The sequence below is a fragment of the Crinia signifera genome, chromosome 2 (assembly GCF_055691185.1).
Source record: "Crinia signifera chromosome 2, ASM5569118v1, whole genome shotgun sequence".
Lineage (NCBI taxonomy): Eukaryota > Metazoa > Chordata > Amphibia > Anura > Myobatrachidae > Crinia > Crinia signifera.
Window position 1 is genome coordinate 390,868,969 of NC_139218.1, and position 18,755 is coordinate 390,887,723.

At 51.0% G+C, this 18,755-nt stretch overlaps 1 protein-coding gene across 2 annotated transcripts in view; it reads left to right on the forward strand.

Annotated features, from left to right (window-relative positions):
- The window catches only part of RAB6A (RAB6A, member RAS oncogene family), a 30,519-nt gene extending 12,478 nt beyond the window's left edge, over positions 1 to 18,041 (forward strand). Inside the window, exons 2-8 of one of the 2 annotated variants that reach the window (XM_083170368.1) lie at positions 9,734 to 9,792; positions 10,265 to 10,318; positions 13,026 to 13,131; positions 15,314 to 15,425; positions 15,561 to 15,654; positions 15,747 to 15,813; positions 16,903 to 18,041. In XM_083170368.1, coding sequence (XP_083026494.1) covers positions 9,734 to 9,792; positions 10,265 to 10,318; positions 13,026 to 13,131; positions 15,314 to 15,425; positions 15,561 to 15,654; positions 15,747 to 15,813; positions 16,903 to 16,967 — 557 coding nt within the window. In that variant the 3' untranslated portion in view covers positions 16,968 to 18,041. Of the gene's footprint in view, positions 1 to 9,733; positions 9,793 to 10,264; positions 10,319 to 13,025; positions 13,132 to 13,233; positions 13,340 to 15,313; positions 15,426 to 15,560; positions 15,655 to 15,746; positions 15,814 to 16,902 lie in introns of both variants that reach the window. The other variant, XM_083170367.1, reaches the window with a different exon arrangement.
- The last annotated feature ends 714 nt before the right edge of the window (positions 18,042 to 18,755 follow it).

Genomic DNA, 18,755 nt, shown 5'->3' on the forward strand with positions numbered 1-18,755 from the left:
TAAAATGGTGGCTGGGTAATTAGATCTGTCCGAAGGCAAAGCCAGCCCGAACCCCCAGTAGGCGAGCAGCCTGTACAGCCATAAATATCACCAGTCTGTGTTTCGCACACATTCCTCCTCTTCTTATTCTGTAGCGCACCTGCAATACCCCCCCCCCCCCCCTCCTCAAACTGCTGCCAGGTATTTCCAGCGTCTGTAATTACCAGTGTGCACACCTGGTATAGCCCCAGCTGGCACTGTTCTGCCTCTGTGGGAACCGGGGACTGCTCTTGACAGACGCTGTACCCCCAGCCTGCGCTACAGTATAGCCGGTCAGGAGATGCTGTACCCCCAGCCTGCGCTACATTATAACAGGTCAGGAGATGCTGTACCCCCAGCCTGCGCTACATTATAGCAGGTCAGGAGATGCTGTACCCCCAGCCTGCATTACGGTATAGCAGGTCAGCAGATGCTGTACCCACAGCCTGCGCTACGGTATAGCAGGTCAGAAGGACGCTGTACCCCCAGCCTGCGTTACGGTATAGCAGGTCAGCAGAAGCTGTACCCCCAGCCTGCGCTACGGTATAGCAGGTCAGGAGACTCTGTACCCCCTGCCTGCGCTACGGTATAGCAGGTCAGGAGACGCTGTACCCTCAGCCTGCGCTACGGTATAGCAGGTCAGCAGACTCTGTACCCCCAGCCTGCGTTACGGTATTGCAGGTCAGCAGATGCTGTACCCCCAGCCTGCGCTACAGTATAGCAGGTCAGGAGGCGCTGTACCCCCAGCCTGCGCTACGGTATAGCAGGTCAGGAGGCGCTGTACCCCCAGCCTGCGCTACGGTATAGCAGGTCAGGAGACGCTGTACCCCCAGCCTGCGCTACGGTATAGCAGGTCAGCAGGCGCTGTACCCCCAGCCTGCGCTACGGTATAGCAGGTCAGGAGACGCTGTACCCCCAGCCTGCGCTACGGTATAGCAGGTCAGGAGACGCTGTACCCCCAGCCTGCGCTACGGTATAACAGGTCAGGAGAGGCTGTACCCCCAGCCTGCGCTACGGTATAGCAGGTCAGGAGAGGCTGTACCCCCAGCCTGCGCTACGGTATAGCAGGTCAGCAGACGCTGTACCCCCAGCCTGCGCTACGGTATAGCAGGTCAGCAGACGCTGTACCCCCAGCCTGCGCTACGGTATAGCAGGTCAGGAGACGCTGTACCCCCAGCCTGCGCTACGGTATAGCAGGTCAGGAGACGCTGTACCCCCAGCCTGCGCTACGGTATAGCAGGTCAGGAGACGCTGTACCCCCAGCCTGCGCTACGGTATAGCCGCTCAGGAGACGCTGTACCCCCAGCCTGCGCTACGGTATAGCAGGTCAGGAGACGCTGTACCCCCAGCCTGCGTTACGGTATAGCAGGTCAGGAGACGCTGTACCCCCAGCCTGCGCTACGGTATAGCAGGTCAGGAGACGCTGTACCCCCAGCCTGCGCTACGGTATAGTAGGTCAGGAGACGCTGTACCCCCAGCCTGCGCTACGGTATAGCCGGTCAGGAGATGCTGTACCCCCAGCCTGCGCTACGGTATAGCAGGTCAGGAGACGCTGTACCCCCAGCCTGCGCTACGGTATAGCAGGTCAGCAGACGCTGTACCCCCAGCCTGCGCTACGGTATAGCAGGTCAGGAGACGCTGTACCCCCAGCCTGCGTTACGGTATAGCAGGTCAGGAGACGCTGTACCCCCAGCCTGCGTTACGGTATAGCAGGTCAGGAGACGCTGTACCCCCAGCCTGTGCTACGGTATAGCAGGTCAGGAGACGCTGTACCCCCAGCCTGTGCTACGGTATAGCAGGTCAGCAGACGCTGTACCCCCAGCCTGCGCTACGGTATAGCAGGTCAGGAGACGCTGTACCCCCAGCCTGCGTTACGGTATAGCAGGTCAGGAGACGCTGTACCCCCAGCCTGTGCTACGGTATAGCAGGTCAGGAGACGCTGTACCCCCAGCCTGCGCTACGGTATAGCAGGTCAGGAGACGCTGTACCCCCAGCCTGCGCTACGGTATAGCAGGTCAGGAGACGCTGTACCCCCAGCCTGTGCTACGGTATAGCAGGTCAGGAGACGCTGTACCCCCAGCCTGTGCTACGGTATAGCAGGTCAGCAGACGCTGTACCCCCAGCCTGCGCTACGGTATAGCAGGTCAGGAGACGCTGTACCCCCAGCCTGCGCTACGGTATAGCAGGTCAGGAGACGCTGTACCCCCAGCCTGCGCTACGGTATAGCAGGTCAGCAGACGCTGTACCCCCAGCCTGCGCTACGGTATAGCAGGTCAGCAGACGCTGTACCCCCAGCCTGCGCTACGGTATAGCAGGTCAGGAGACGCTGTACCCCCAGCCTGCGCTACGGTATAGCAGGTCAGGAGACGCTGTACCCCCAGCCTGCGCTGCGGTATAGCAGGTCAGGAGACGCTGTACCCCTAGCCTGCGCTACGGTATAGCAGGTCAGGAGACGCTGTACCCCCAGCCTGCGCTACGGTATAGCAGGTCAGGAGACGCTGTACCCCCAGCCTGCACTACACTATAACAGGTCAGCAGACGCTGTAGGGTACACACCAGAACGATCATACGATGGCCGCACAATCTGCACACGATCTGATCACTATCTGCACCCAGCAGAAGGCTGCACTACCGAGGCCATTAAATCTGGCACCTTGGCATTCCCAGAAAATGGAGCAAGCACGTCCCCATTTCTGGTAACTTTCCTCCTGTCAATCTGGTTGTGGCTTTGTGGGGTGCTGCATGCGACAATGCAGTCCCCCACCCGGACCCCACTTCTCTGAACTCCGCCGTACAGCGATGACTCTGGCCCATACCCCAGCCGGCGTTCTGCCGGGCCCTAGAGTCTCTCGCCCACACGTAAACAAATAGGGCAGCGCTTAATGACTAATTAATGCTTTGAACACCAGGACATGCTGTGCGATGTTCAGCCAGGCTCGGCCTGGTGCATTATACATGAGCTCCTGCGCGTTCCGCCGGCAGCGGGGAGTCACCTTACAGCCGCGCTTGTTCCTGGATTCCCAGGGAATAGAGGATATATTGGCTGATGTGTCTCACTGATGCTATATAAAGTCACCTGTGCGTTCTGTCACACAGAGGCCCAGTAACCACGGCGAGTCCCTCGTGGCGTCTGTACGTGTTACGCTGCTCTGATTCCTTCCTGCACGACTTGTATGAACAGATCCCTAATAACTGCGTGTGTCGTACCTCAGCGCGTGTTATCCTCTGCAACACGGAACGTGGTGGCATTCTATAATGTCTTGGTTGTGTAACCTGCAGTCCGCGGCCCTACGTGTCAAGGGTCAATAGTTCAACAGGTCACCCCATCAAGGGCAATCTAGAAAAAAAGGTATACCACATTGGTTGTGGACATCGGAAGACCACTATCAAATGATGGCTGTGTATCCGCCATTGAATCTTTTAATGCGACGGTCACTGACCTCTTCAGCTTGACCACACATGTGCAGTATGACTGGCTGGTGGGCAGGACCATCGGAACACCATCAGATGTTTACCATTTGGTGGTGGCAAACCTCAAAATACTGCCATCGAATGGTAAAACCACTAAAACATCGATAGTAGTGAAAAATCACAATGTCCATCCTTATACCACGTGCCCCCCCCCCCCTTTGGCTCTTTGCTCATCATACTTTGGATGGTAAAGTATGAAAAAAATGTTGATCTTTTCACGTGTCGACCTTTTCACCTGACATAGTGTCGACCCAGTCAGTGTGTATACTGTATGTGCGACCTGTACACTGACTGCTGTACCTGCTGGCAGCCGTGCTGTGCCACAATCAGGCTGATTTCTGTGATTCCGGTGCTTCATTGTCACCATGGAAACAGGAAGATGCTGTTTCTCAGAGGAAGCTGCGGTATTGGTGCTATGGCGATAGGAGTTGTCCTACACATCCCTTTTCTGATTGTTCTACAGGTCCGAAGGCATCGTACACATGTATACCCTCCATCGCAGATATGATGGTCCCCTTGTGGTGGAAGTAATAATGACATTTCGGGGTCCCAGTGGAACGTCCGCTATGAGGACTGTATACCAGCATCAGTTGCCTTATATAACAAGACCACCAGACTCCCCATCTATTCACTCTTATATGAGCAATCCAACATATCCTATCAATGGTATTGTGGGCTCCCGCAACCGGTGACCTGGTCTACCTCCCGCCCATTTGGTGATCTGCCCCTACCCCTTTTCCCAGCCAGTGACTTGGCCATGACACCCTCTACCAGCCCTGCCGCTTCCCAAGTCAGGGAGTCCCCTTAATTGGTTGGGATCATTTGGTCTACAGCATAATGGTCATTAGGTCGACATGGGTCTAGGTCGACGGGAAAAGGTTGACATGGTTCTAGGTCGAAAGGTCATTAGTTCGACTGTCAACAGTCAAAAGGTCAACATGGGGTTTTTCACTGTTTTTTTTTACCTGAATGTCAACATGGACACAGTTTCAAGTGCACCGCATTCCCTTGCTGTGCTCCCAATGCTTCGGGCACGGTGCCTCGCTGCACTCTGCACACTATTTTATTCTCCCACCACGCCCTAGTGGACGGTAGGGCATGAAATACCGCCTGTCGCCAAATGTTGGCTCAAAAAAAACCAGTGAAAAACCCCATGTTGACCTTTTGACTGTTGACCTAGACATTGTTGAACTAATGACCTTTCGACCTAGAACTGTGGACCTAGACCCATGTTGACCTAATGGTGTCGCCCATCATGCTGTAGACCAAATGACCGCATCCCCCCCCCCCCCCCCCCAAGCCGGTATTGTTGACTCGTCCCCCAGTTCAGAACCACTTGGTCCATCCAGACTGCTCCTTTCATATCTTTGTGGTAGTCTCCACCCTGGTTATTTAAGCTGCATATCCTTTATTTCCAGATATAAAAGGATAATTTGATCTAATATTTTTTCTATGAGTAAACCCGTCTTCTCCCAACACGCCTGTGTATTCCTACCACCCACAAACGCTGGCTTCCTGTCAATCAACTTGCGCACGGTCAGCGATCGATTTTAAAAAGTAGCATACGCGGTCTGCAGATTATCACGCGGCCTGCGATCAGGTCTGAATAGCCCCCATAGTCCGCACGTCGCCTCCTAGTAGCACACCGTCGGCCATGTCATCTCTCTTTTATTACTGTCCGCTCTGTAGTTCTGCTCTAAGATTCTCATTAATCCCGAGACTCCCAGCTGCGTGTGAAGCCCATTGCTGCAGACAGGGCTGAGCTGCGGGCCTCTCGCTGGTCCTCAGAGATAATTAGCTGTGCGTTCGTCTGTGAAGACTAATTACTTTCAAATAATTCTTATTTTAGCCCCATCTCTGTGATTATCTCATTTATATTACTGCTCAGATCCTAGAGAGCCGAGATGGGCTCCTGAGACACTAACATGACAGTTATAAATGTCTCTGTCACCCCCCCCCCCCCCCCTCGCCTGTGCGCGCCGTCAGCAGAGATCAGAGCGCTCTGTATTCCCGCAGCTGCTGTGGATGGGGGAATGTTCTGTCTGAGTGCGGGGAGAGGCATTTACAGAGCACGATGTGTCCGCGCTTATAGAGCTGAGCTGGATCTGTGAGCAGAGGCTTGGAGGAAATCCATTTCCTTCTAGCAAGGCTGTCACATACTGTGTTTCCCAGGGTGTCGGCCTGTGGTTGGGAATATTTACATGTTTAGTTTGTTACATTTTCTGCCTAAATCTGACTATAGGGTTTTATTGTGGCACACGTCATAGATAAGTAGTTATTCATTTTGTGGTTTTATTTGGGTTCCCATTTAATGGCTTCCCAATGGCTCATCACCCACCTACATCTTCCTGAACCCTGTCCTCGCTAACACAGCACCCATCTCCTGATATACTCTGTGCTGCTGGGGGCCCTGCTACTGCCACTATATAACTCTCAGTCTGTGGCTTCCTGCTGCCTCCATTCCCCTCCTCACATCATGTCACTGCCCCTGTCATATGCAGCCCTGTCCTCACTGACACACCACTCATCTCCTGATATACTCTGTGCTGCTGGGGACCCTGCTCCTCCCACTATATAACTCTCAGTCTGTGGCTTCCTGCTGCCTCCATTCCCCTCCTCACATCATGTCACTGCCCCTGTCACATGCAGCCCTGTCCTCACTGACACATCCCTCATCTCCTGATATACTCTGTGCTGCTGGGGACCCTGCTCCTCCCACTATATAACTCTCAGTCTGTGGCTTCCTGCTGCCCCCATTCCCCTCCTCACATCATGTCACTGCCCCTGTCACATGCAGCCCTGTCCTTACACAGGTGGATTGGATGGTACATCACCTAGGATAGATACACTGATCTTCTTCCAGTCCTGATTGGCTGCAGGTTTCCCCTCTCCGCCCACTGTATCACTGTAGCTCAGGGGGACAGAAGGTGCAGGTTACATACAGTAGGGTGCTCAGACCCTTGTTAGATAGCGGACCTGCCTCGGACACGGAGATTTGCTTGGCTCAGCAGGTTCAGATCTGTTTGGTCATCACTGAAAGGAGCCTCCCGGGTGATTAATTACCCTCTGATAGCCACATCTGTCCTGCCAGCTGTGGGCACCAGTTCTGAGAGGCTAGCCTCGTCATGCCGACACATCTGGCCACTCTATGGATTCCCTGAGTAATAGGATTCCATTAGTCAGACCTTACCTGTTATCCACAGTTATTTACGCTGTCATGTCGGACAAAGAAGAAGGCCTAATGGTGTAATGTAATAATGCATGTGCCTCACACGGATCGCATGTTCTCTTCCAGGACAAAAACCAGAAAGTTTTCCCCATATTTATTATTACAGCAGCGATGCCGACTGTACATGAGTGCAGCGATGGGGCCTGTTCGTAGTTACATTTCTGCTCACTATGCTCCGCCCCTATCGCCACATCAGCGAGGCTGTGACTGTAAGGGGGGGTCACTTGTTCAGTACACTCCGACACTGTCGCGGTTTACATCCCGCACAACCCTAAGCCATGGGTGTCTGCAGGACAACCCCACAGAGTGTAGCCTACTGCTGTCCAGCAAGCCAGGGGTCAACAGCCTGGGGATGCGGCCTACCGTAATAAGGTTGACCACCATTGGCCGACAGGCTGCCCGCTGCTCACACTGTTCCCGGCACCTGAGAGTGTCTTAGTTTTGCATGTACGTACAAAATCATTTGGTGGTCGGTGACGAGCGAGGGGGGGGGGTGGTGGCGTGAAAACCACACGCTGCGCCATTCGCAGCGCTTCATAGGGACCAGAATAATGTCCTTAGTCTGTGGCTAGACTGTGTTCCCCTCGGCTGTCCTATAAACCGTAATTGGTACCATTAACCTGAAAAGGGAAGAGACTTTATATTCTCCTTTATCCCTAGGGGACACTGGAGCCATTTACAGTGGGGTATAGATGGGTGATCGCTGGAGTCAGCACTTCTATTAATTGAGAGTTCAATTATTTTTCCTCTCTTCACTATATATGTGTATGGAGTCTTTGGCCGGATCCTCCATCGTTGCCCTCGCTCTTGTATATAACGTAGATCATTAGAAGGAAACACAGAATCGCATCTATTTAGTTTAACAGAGTAATTTAATTTATTTCCACATATACTCATCCAATCAAGTGGCAGCAAAGTGCCGCCCTAATGTCTGTTCTATACGCTGAGTGACCACAGCCCTGTCTAATACCCCATTCACATTGCTGACCCGGCAATTACCCGGCATTTTTGAGTGCCGGTTTACTTTGCCGGGTGCTGTCTGACCCCAATTCACACCAGAAGCAAATTACTGGGCTAAAGCTTTCAACCAGGTTTTTCTTTGGTGTAAAAGGGTCAACCCGGGTTTTTTAAGTCCCGGTTCGCCGTCCCTGGTCAAGTGCACGGTGTGATGGGAGTACCCCACTTATTAAATAGTGCTATTAGGTGTGGCTAGAGCAGTGTTTTTCAACCACTGTGCCGTGGCACACTAGTGTGCCTTGAGCTGTTCTCAAGTGTGCCCCCAGATCTAGAGATGCCCAAACTAGTTTACAGCCACCACCAGTTCAAGTGTTATTTACTGGTCTCTTCTTTTCATTTAAAGGGCCAATGTATTTTATTTGTGTTACCTGTGGGGACCAGTGTGATTGTTTTTTATATGGGGGGCAATAGGTTTGTTTTTTTTCCTGTGGGGGCCAATGTGTTTTGCCCTGTGGGGATATCATGGTGTGCCTTGGCAATTTTAAAATCTTATTTAGTGTGCCGCAAGGTAAAAAGGTTGAAAATCACTGGGCTAGAGGAAAGGTTGGGTGACTGTGTGGGTCAGTACAATTATAATATGCTGAGATGTTAATCCCCTGGGTACCATGATGATGCCCAGGTTCTAAGCATTGGCCGATAATGGACCAGCTGTAGCTATGACATCTGTGGGACATTCCTACAAATGGGGAGCGTGAAGTCTGGTGTCACCATGTAGGACCCTAAATGAGGGCATTGACCCTCAGACTCATTGGCTGTAACTGGCCTGCCCATGTCTCTGACAGAAACACGTTTGGCTATCCACAGCATGCACCACTTCTCTAGAACCTGGGTGCAGCCCCCTGAGCTAGCCCACACTGCTGCTGTTGGCACAGCCGTGATGTACCCAGGAGATATAACTAGTGCACCAACCCTCTTCCCCCTTCTTGGCACTAGTGAGAGCTGGCACCTGGGCACTTTGATCTTTAATCCCTCAGCCAGGCAGACACGTGGCCCAGATTACACACCGCTGTCAGGTCTGTGCCAGGAGTCGCTGCGCACTTATGGATGCCAGTGTCAGGGTGCCTCCTATTTACACTGGCACGGTTATTGTAGCGTCTGCTCCTTATACATTGCAGGCCCCATTAACCCCTGAGATGCTTCTCGTACGCAGCCGCCAGGGGCCCCTGTATAGCGGAATGGTTCCAGGGCAGCGGGGTCTGTGTCTATATTCACTCGTCCACCCTAACTGCATTCTCTGCTGTGGACTCTGAGTCTAATTCACACCTGATCGCAGGACAAATTTGTTCTAAAACTGACAAAACCATGCTGCACAGCAGGAGGGGCAGATGTAACCGGTGCAGAGAGAGTTAGATTTGGGTGCGGGGTGTTCAAACTGAAATCTTAAAATATAAAGCAGCCAATATTTACCCTGCACAGAAACAAAATAACTCCCCCAAATGTAACTCTCTCTGTGCACATGTTACATCTGCCCCACCTGCATGGTTTTGTCCATTTTAGAACAAATTTGTCCTGTGGTCAGGTCTGCCTATACCTGCACCCCGTGTTTACCACAGGCATGTAAGCGGTGTGCTGGTATTATGTGCACATGGACCAGTGTATAATTATCAGTGGCTGGCTGGGCTGGAGGGAAGGTTGCCATGTGCGGTGTGTGGTTATTGTAAGTTACTGGTGCACACAGACCAATGTATGCTGTATGTTAGAGGAGCACATGGACAGTTGTGTGGTTATTGTATGTTAGCGGTGCACACGGACCGGTGTATGTTTGTTTGTATGTTGGAGGTGCACACTGACGGTGTATGTTAGAGGTGCACACGGACCGGTGTATGGTTACTGTATGTTAGAGGTGCACACGGACCGGTCTATGGTTACTGTATGTTAGAGGTGCACACGTACCGGTGTATGTTGCATGTTAGAGGTGCACACGGACCGGTGTATGGTTACTGTATGTTAGCGGTGCACACAGCAGTTTTATAATCTCATGTCCCTGTTCTCTTGCAGTTGGAAAGACCTCCCTAATCACACGGTTCATGTATGACAGCTTCGACAACACCTACCAGGTAATCCTTACCCCTGTACCTGTATGGCTTTGTGTGTTCTCTCCATACAGATCCTGTATAGTCTCTTATCTGTAACCCTCCCCCCTCCATAATGGCTTACCCTCCCCAGCAATCATGTCCTGAACCAAGGAGGACAGAGAACATGGTAACGGGAGGGGAGGTTATATACCCACTGCTGTTCCGTAGCCAGCCCCCCACCTTCCCCACATTACCGCTGCAGTATTGTACTGTTACCCATAACACGGCGGCCTCCATGGTATACCGCTGTCCCCATCCTGTGTGCACGTGCCTGGCGCCTCCCTGATACACCGGGCACCTCCAGCAATAGCGGATCCTCTTCCCTGTACACTTGCCCCCGGCATCCATTATCCCAGTAATATTCCCTGACTCTGCCCGCACAGCTGAACACATTCCCCACCAGCGTTTTCACACAGAATGGTGTTTTTGAATCCGTGTTTTTCTCTCCTTTCAGGCAACAATTGGTATAGACTTCTTATCAAAAACCATGTACCTAGAGGACAGAACAGTAAGTATTTCACAGGCCGGAGTCTGACATAGACTGTAGTGCAGCCAGACAGGGTCTCTGCTGTACACTGGGTATACGGCACAGAATCTCTCCCCCGTATACTCCGCCCCGTGATCTGATCTGTGCGTGCAGAGTGCCCGTCTGGCCGCCTTGTATCCCGTGATCTGTGCGTGCAGAGTGCCCGTCTGGCCGCATTGTATCCCGTGATCTGTGCGTGCAGAGTGCCCGTCTGGCCGCCTTGTATCCCGTGATCTGTGCGTGCAGAGTGCCCGTCCGGCCGCCTTGTATCCCGTGATCTGTGCGTGCAGAGTGCCCGTCCGGCCGCCTTGTATCCCGTGATCTGTGCGTGCAGAGTGCCCGTCCGGCCGCCTTGTATCCCGTGATCTGTGCGTGCAGAGTGCCCGTCTGGCCGCCTTGTATCCCGTGATCTGTGCGTGCAGAGTGCCCGTCCGGCCGCCTTGTATCCCGTGATCTGTGCGTGCAGAGTGCCCGTCTGGCCGCCTTGTATCCCGTGATCTGTGCGTGCAGAGTGCCCGTCCGGCCGCCTTGTATCCCGTGATCTGTGCGTGCAGAGTGCCCGTCCGGCCGCCTTGTATCCCGTGATCTGTGCGTGCAGAGTGCCCGTCTGGCCGCTGCGTACCGACCTCTATTTCGTACCTACTATCCACTACGGCATGGAGGAGAATATAATAGAGTCCCGGGTGCATCGAGGTACCGCACCCGGAGCACGGCGGGCACAGCGGTACACTGATTCTCTGTCCATGTATGGCCAAAAAGAGGGAAAAACTCATGTCGACATTTTGCCTGTCGACCGAATGCTTGTGTTGACTTTTATAGTATCGACCCTATGATGCATACCCTAATGTGACATGACGCTTGTATATCTGTGTGTGACCGAGTCTCTGATCTGTACAATAAGGGGTCAATTAACCAACGGCTCTAAAAATGAAACCGCCTGATGTTACCCATAGCAACCAATCAGATTCTCTCTGTCCTTTCTCTTTTGCATCATGGAAAATGAAAGACAAAATCTGGTTGCTATGGGCAACAACTCTCTTTGATTTTTAGAAGCTTTAGTAAATGTGGCCCCCTAAGTGCAGCTCTCCTCAGTCACACACAGTATGCAGGTGCCCTATATGACAATGCTCGGCGCGGTCTCCTGCTGCGTCCAAGTCACATGGTATCGCAAGAGTAACACCCCACCACCACCACCACCACCAGGGTTGCACAGGAACTGCCGTCTCGCTCTCCTCTCTCATACCCCTCTGTGACATGGACGCACCCCTATGTATTTGCAGGTACAGATGGGTCATCGATGCTTTCACCTGGTCGCACTCATCAGAAAGTTATGAGCCGCCAAGCTGCGTCCGCTTGCATTCGCCACTTGTCAGTGCAGTGTGAATGGATTGCGGCAACAACGTCTTTACAATGGGAATTCTGCTTATACCCCGTTCTCACTGCCGCAAAAACCCGGGTTTTTGCCAGGGCAAGCAGTAATTTCCCGTGTCCTGTCTCAGTGTGAACGGGTGTGAGTGAAATTCCCGGGTGTAATGCCCCGGGAATTACACACAGGTTTTTTTGCAGGGTTTTTCCTGGGTAATACACAGGTATATGGCAGTGTGAACAGGCTAGACCCAGGTTTTTTTCACAAGATGCAAAAAAGCAAACTAGTTGCATTGCTCAAAGCTGCTTTTAAACAGCCAATCAAAGATAATTTTTCAACAGCCAATCAAAGCTGCTCTTAGATTCCACACCCTTGTTGGCAGGCAGACCAGGGGAAGCAGTGTGAACGGGGCAGACGCGGGAATTTCCCGGGTCTAAGGTGCAGTATGAATGGGGTCTGTAGAGCTGAGATGATCTGTGCCCTGCCAAAAACCTGGGTTTTTGCAGGGGCAGCAACGAGAACGTGGTATAAGAGAAGAGAGAGAGGGCAGGTGCTCACTGCTAATTAGGATAATTATAATACACTCTTCAATATAGCATAGAGGAAACTTGAGGGGCTTACTGTAATTATTAGGCTTGATTGAGGCCTGTAGGCAAGGCAGCCATTTTTGCAGGTGGGCAAATCCATGCTGCACTGCAGGGGGGCAGATGTAACATGTGCAGAGAGAATTAGATTTGGGTGAGTTATTTTGTTTCTGTGCAGGGTAAATACTGGCTGCATTATTTTTACACCGCAGTTCAGATTTCAGTTTGAACACACCCCACCCTAATCTAACTCTCTCTGCACATGTAACATCTGCCCCACCTGCAGTGCACAAGGTTTTGTCCATCTGAAAAAAATGTCAGTCTTGCTGATAGGCCCGGGGGGTTCCGTGCTTTGGATTTGAACCTTCAGAATGTTCGCGACCAACCAGATGTCACTGGGTGTGGTTGGTTTGCCAACCATTACAATGTAGGGGCAATGCAGTTGGCAGTAATGGTAGCCCCCAAATAGCATGTATTAATATGGGCCGCCAACTACAAGGTGGGCTTTAGTGCGCCCTTGTTGGCTTTTCAGCAGGACATGACGCTCAGCGCCCACAGATCTCCCCTGATTGAATTGTTGCATATTTCAGTCTGCGGCCCCTGAGCGTATGGACGAGAGGAGGTGATCCCCCCCCCCCCCCAGTGTCCCTGCCGTACAGGAGGAAACGGCGCCTCCCCTGCTCCCATCCTGGTTTTCTGTTGCCGTTTCCATCTGTTTTGATTGTTCTCCATCCCGCAGATCAGATTGCAGCTCTGGGATACGGCGGGACAGGAACGGTTCCGCAGCCTGATCCCCAGCTACATCCGCGATTCTGCCGCCGCCGTAGTAGTTTATGACATCACAAGTAGGTATTCCGGCAAGCAAAGCTTTTGACGGTGTGTTTTTTATTTTCTCTTTTCCCCCCTTTTTTCTGCTGTGCCGGCGGCTCGCCCCTCCCCCCCGTTAGGTTCGGCTGCAGTTGTGGGACACAGCAGGTCAGGAACGCTTCAGGAGTTTGATCCCTAGCTACATTCGTGACTCCACAGTGGCAGTTGTTGTTTATGATATCACAAGTGAGTGTGGACGAGAACGTCTTTCCCTTTCCTATAATGTCGTCTGGTAGCCGTCACTGCAGTGCAGACCTGTTTATAACGGACTTTACCCCCCCCCCCCCCCCTGCATTACTGTATGGCACGAAGGGCCTCATTCAGCTTAAGCAAAAAGAAGCACACAGCTGTGCAAACCCATGCTGCACTGCAGGTGGGGCAGAAGTAACTTGGGCGGAATGATTTAGATTTGGGTGAGTTATTTTGTTTCTGTGCAGGGTAAATACTGTCTGCTTTGTTTTTTTTTCACTGCAATATAGATATCAGTTTGAACACACCCCCACCCAAATCTAACTCTCTCTGCACCTGTTACCTCTGCCCCACCTGCAGTGCAGCATGGTCTCTCTAATTCATTCCTAGGTAAGGTAAATGCAGCGAGTTTTGCGACACATTCCTAGCTGGGTATCTGTATTGCACATCACTTACCAAAGTCTCCTCTTAGAGCCTTGTCAAATTCCAGAGTACCTCATTCTCCATCCTAACCAACCAACCAACCCACCCACCACTGACCCTCCCACAGCTGTGGAGCAACAAGATGATCCATCATACTGGGATTTGTAGTTCTACCACCCCTGTAGTGTTATCCAAAGTACCGACCCTTTCCGCCTCGTGCCAGTACTTTAGACCATGGGGGAGATTTCACTGCTGAACCTGGAAGTACATTTATTAACAGGAAGTCTTAAGTGCATTTGAAAAATTCTTCCCCCTTGATCTGCCCTGTAGTCCTGAACTGTGCGATATAGTATTGTAGTAAATTTTATTATAATATATCTTATTGGTGCGTAGAAGCGGACACACATACATGTAACTGAGCGTATCAGCATAACACACATTATACAGTATTAGCCTGAGGCAAGTAAGGCTACAAGCTAGGAGTAGTCTATCTGCCGGGGACGGTAAGTATTCCTTAGGGGTGCTGTCCGGCCAGTAGCATCCAGCACATATTACTGTATAAGGTGTGTGCTGTGGCTGCTGCGTCATACGTGTCCGTCTGGGGCCGCTAGCAGCCAAATAACCCATGTGTGCCTCACTAACGGTTGTGAAAAACCCAGATTTCTAGGGAATAAAGTCATGTCACACACAGCAGCCCACGTCCGTGTCTCAGGCCTCCGTCAGACCCGCTCCTGTCCGTGGCTTACGGTCATTTACATGTCACAGCGTCCAGGAATAGTCTCTTACAGCAGGGGCAGCCATTTTGTGGGCCCATCTGGTGATAACACAAGATGGCTGCCGGCGTTGTGCGTAACACAATTGTCCATTAAGCTGTTTGTTTCCAGTCATGGTCCGTTATAAGCGGAGAGCACTGTATTGTGTGTGTGCATGTTACGTATGCTCGCTCTCTGTGCCGCTAGCTTTCCTATGTCTGTGTCTGCATGTCGCACCTGTTTTGCATGGTCTGCTTGGCATCGCACTGGTTTCCTGTTAATGTAATGCATAAAGGTCAACGTTTATGTGGAGATGTACTAAGCTGTGGAGAGCTCTGAATAAGAGAGAGATAAAGTACCAACCAATCCGCTTTTAACGGGTATGATACAAGGCATCCCAGGTCAGGCTCACTGGGGGGGGGGGCAGAGGCTGGGATGAAGACCCTGGTCCCCTACTTAGACTTATGCGCTACTTTTGGAGAGATTGACGGCTTATGTACTGCGGTGCTTAATAGAATGTGTTGTTACATCCATTTAAGCTGCTGTGATCTCATCTGCCGAGTTTGCATAACACTTGCTTATGCAGCGTTTGATTCGCTGCTTAGCGAGCCCTCTATCAGAATGACCCCCTTAGTCTGTAAGCCCCTGGCATCGCAGTTTATATATCGCACCCCCCGATATTACAGGGTGCTTTGCTAGAAACGTCCCCACAGAAGCCATTCTTAGCATCTGCTTTGCGTCTTCGGCCTCTGACCTTTTACGCCTCAATAACCGTAACTCCCGCTCTTCCGAACAGATGTGAACTCGTTCCAGCAAACGACAAAATGGATCGATGACGTCCGGACGGAGAGAGGAAGTGATGTCATCATTATGCTAGTGGGAAATAAAACCGATCTAGCGGATAAAAGGTAACGCCCCCTTTCCGCGTTCTCTATGGGCCGAGCCCCTGTACATGGAGTCTGTCTCCTGCATCTGATGTCTGATAGGAGACCAGATAAAACCTTCTACATTAACCGACCTGGTCATGTCCCTTCCCCCTGCAGGCAAGTGTCCATCGAGGAAGGCGAGAGGAAAGCCAAGGAGCTGAATGTTATGTTTATCGAGACTAGCGCCAAAGCCGGGTATAATGTAAAACAGGTGAGCTGTGCTCCGTGTCCAGGACTGGCCAGCGAGAGGAGACCGCTGGTCTTCCCAGTAATACTCACCCATTGCTCATTCCTGTCTTCCAGCTCTTCAGACGCGTTGCAGCTGCTTTACCCGGCATGGAAAGCTCACAGGACAAAAGCAGAGAAGACAGTATCCTTTTCCTGCCTCTAGAGGGTGCCAGAGCCTGGCCTAGATGTCTGGAACAGTTCTTGATGATGATCAAAATATAGTGGGGCAGATGTGTTACACCGAAAGCCGGATTAAGCCTTCGGGGGGCCCGGGTCACTTTAGACAGGGGGGGGGGGGTCCGCCCTCCGATTTGTCATTGCTGGCTGCAAACTGCACAGAACATTACTCTGCCAAAACAGAAAGTAAAGGCAGTATAAACTTGATCAATGGGTAACTGCAGGAGGGGGAGAATTTTTATATTACTCGGTAGGAGACCTCACAGGCTCAGTGCTGCCTTTGATTTAAAACCCACCCATGACGAGGCTGCTGCTGCATCACATGTACCTTAGGAACATGTGATGAGTTCCACCGATCAGAGCTCAGCACAAGCTGCTCAGCGCCTCTGACCTCTTGTGCAGTCTCAAGGGAGTAAGTCATCTCCCAGTAATGCACTGCACACTTGTGCAGTCAGTGTGCCTCGGCTCCCGATGTTCAGCTCCATTAATCATCACAGTGTCAGATAGGTGAAGCTGCAGCACTGCCCCACTGCCATGCACAAAACCTTTAGCTAAAAAAAAACATGCAGACCATAGGGGGGTCCTAGATAGAGGGGGCTCAGGGGTACTCATTCCCTTGAGTCTGGGAAATTTACACCTGGTAAATAGATAGTCATAATGCAGCAGCCAATCAGCTCCTGACATTTTCAAACCCAGCTTATAACTTGACAGTTGATTGGCTGCTGCGTTATCACCTTTCACTTTATCACTTCCCCTAGGCTTAATAAACCTTCCCCATATGTTAAGTGGTGAACTTAAGGCAGACTGTTGTGAAACTACACATCCCAGCATGCCCTGCATTGTTTGAGCATCCCCTAGTAGCAGAACTACGGCAAGGCATGCTGGGATGTGTAGTTTCACAACAGCTGTAGGGCCACAGTTTGGCCATGACTGATATAAACCAAATAACCCTGTGGTTTAGGTTATTGTTGTGGGGAAAATCCGCTCGGGAAACCGAGCAATGTAATCGGTTCTAAGTAACTTCTTCTTTCTCCTTAACTCGCGGTTTTCACAGTGATTGACATTAAACTGGAAAAGCCTCAGGAAGCTCCGGTCAGCGAAGGCGGCTGCTCCTGTTAAGACTACCGGCCCTCCAACCCCTCCCCCCCATCCCACGCCCCACCTTGGAATCCTCCGTCTCTCCTCCCCCATTAATCTGAGTGTGAATATTGGCTCGCCGCCTCACCTGTCCATGGCTGGTTGTCTGGTGACTCTATGAACAATTAGCGGAACAGGCGCATTAATATATATATATATAAATATATACAATGTCTTCATTATTTAAATGAAACAGAAAATGGTATAAGGAAAAAACGTCACAAACCTGCCTGTTATTGTTCTGTATTAAAGCGGCAGTTCACATCGGCAGGAATGGGGCGACAGGGGGGGCCTGCCTCTGTTCTAACGCACTGTGGGCGGCCACGGAATCCCTTCACAGTGTGCAGATCGCATCTACGGAACACTATGGAAGTGGCCAGTATGTGGTACGAGGCGCGAAGAGGCCTCAGGCTTCCATGCGGTCGCTAGGCCGCCTTCCTACTCGACCGCACAGCACGGCTGCCTCTACTCTGAAATTCATTGGAACCCCCTTAATCTAAGCAAAGTATTAAGCTGTGGTCATACTTGCCACTGTTTTATATAGCAGCACGTTCCCGCTTACAGGGTGTGAACTGAAGCTTTAAATGGTTTTCCTTTTTATTAACAGTTTTTTCTTTTTTTAAATAAAGTATAAATAATGCACTTTGTAATGTCGCCGAGCGGATTATCTAAAAATCTATGTGTATCACTGAGCGGCGGGCGCTGCCAATCAGACGCTGTATATAAATAAATGCCGGCTGGGGAGATGGCTCTTCCCTCTCTTATGTGGTGGAGGAGGAGGAGGAGGAGGAGGAGGAGGTGGTGTGGGACAGACAAGAGTCTCTCTTCTGTATCATGCACATTCGTAATCACAATGACCCATGTCGACCAAATGCTTGTGTCAACCTAATGACCTGGTCGACCTTGACCCATGTCGACCTAGTTGCTGTAGACAATATGACCGTATTCCCTGCATGGAAGGTGACTGGGAGCAATGGGCTGATACTGGTGTAAAACGCAGGACATCGATTACTGTAAATTAGTCCTCTCTATTGATAAAATCCAGATTTTTATTAACATCGCCTGTGTCATTTAACAGCTGTTTACATTGGGGAAATATTTATTTTTTTAAATCCATATATGTATGACCTTGTTGATGAACTTCAGCGTGATACATTGGGTATCTGTATTTGTTGACATTGAATTTTTTTGAAAATTAGTTCTGCACGGTCACAATAATGAACCAGCTACTTATAGGCTGAATGGAGTTATTATAGGGAAGAGAAGGACTTGGGGGTCATCATAGATGAAAAATTTGGTAACAGTGCACACTGCCCAAGTGCAGCAGCAAAAGCAAACCGGACACTGGCATGCATTAACAGGGTATGGATTCAAGGGATGCCAATGTGATAGTGCCTCTTTACAAGGCATTGGTGAGACCACACTTGGAATACTGTGTTCAGTTCTGGGCACCGCACCTTAGGAAGGACATAAATGAATTGCAACGGGTGTAGAGAAGGGCGACTAAGCTACAGTAGTAAAAGGTCTTGAATCACTGGAATACAAAGATAGGTTACCGAGGCTGAATATGTTCTCACTGGAGAAATGGAGGCTGAGAGGTGATATAATTATTATGTTCAAATACAGGATTGGGAATCATATGGAACTGGGAGATGATTGGTCACGGACAGGCCTATACTTAGGACACGGTGCTATACCAAGCACTATAATCCGGATCTGATGGTAATAAATCTATATAAGCCCCCACTGACGTGTTGCCGCCATTAACAG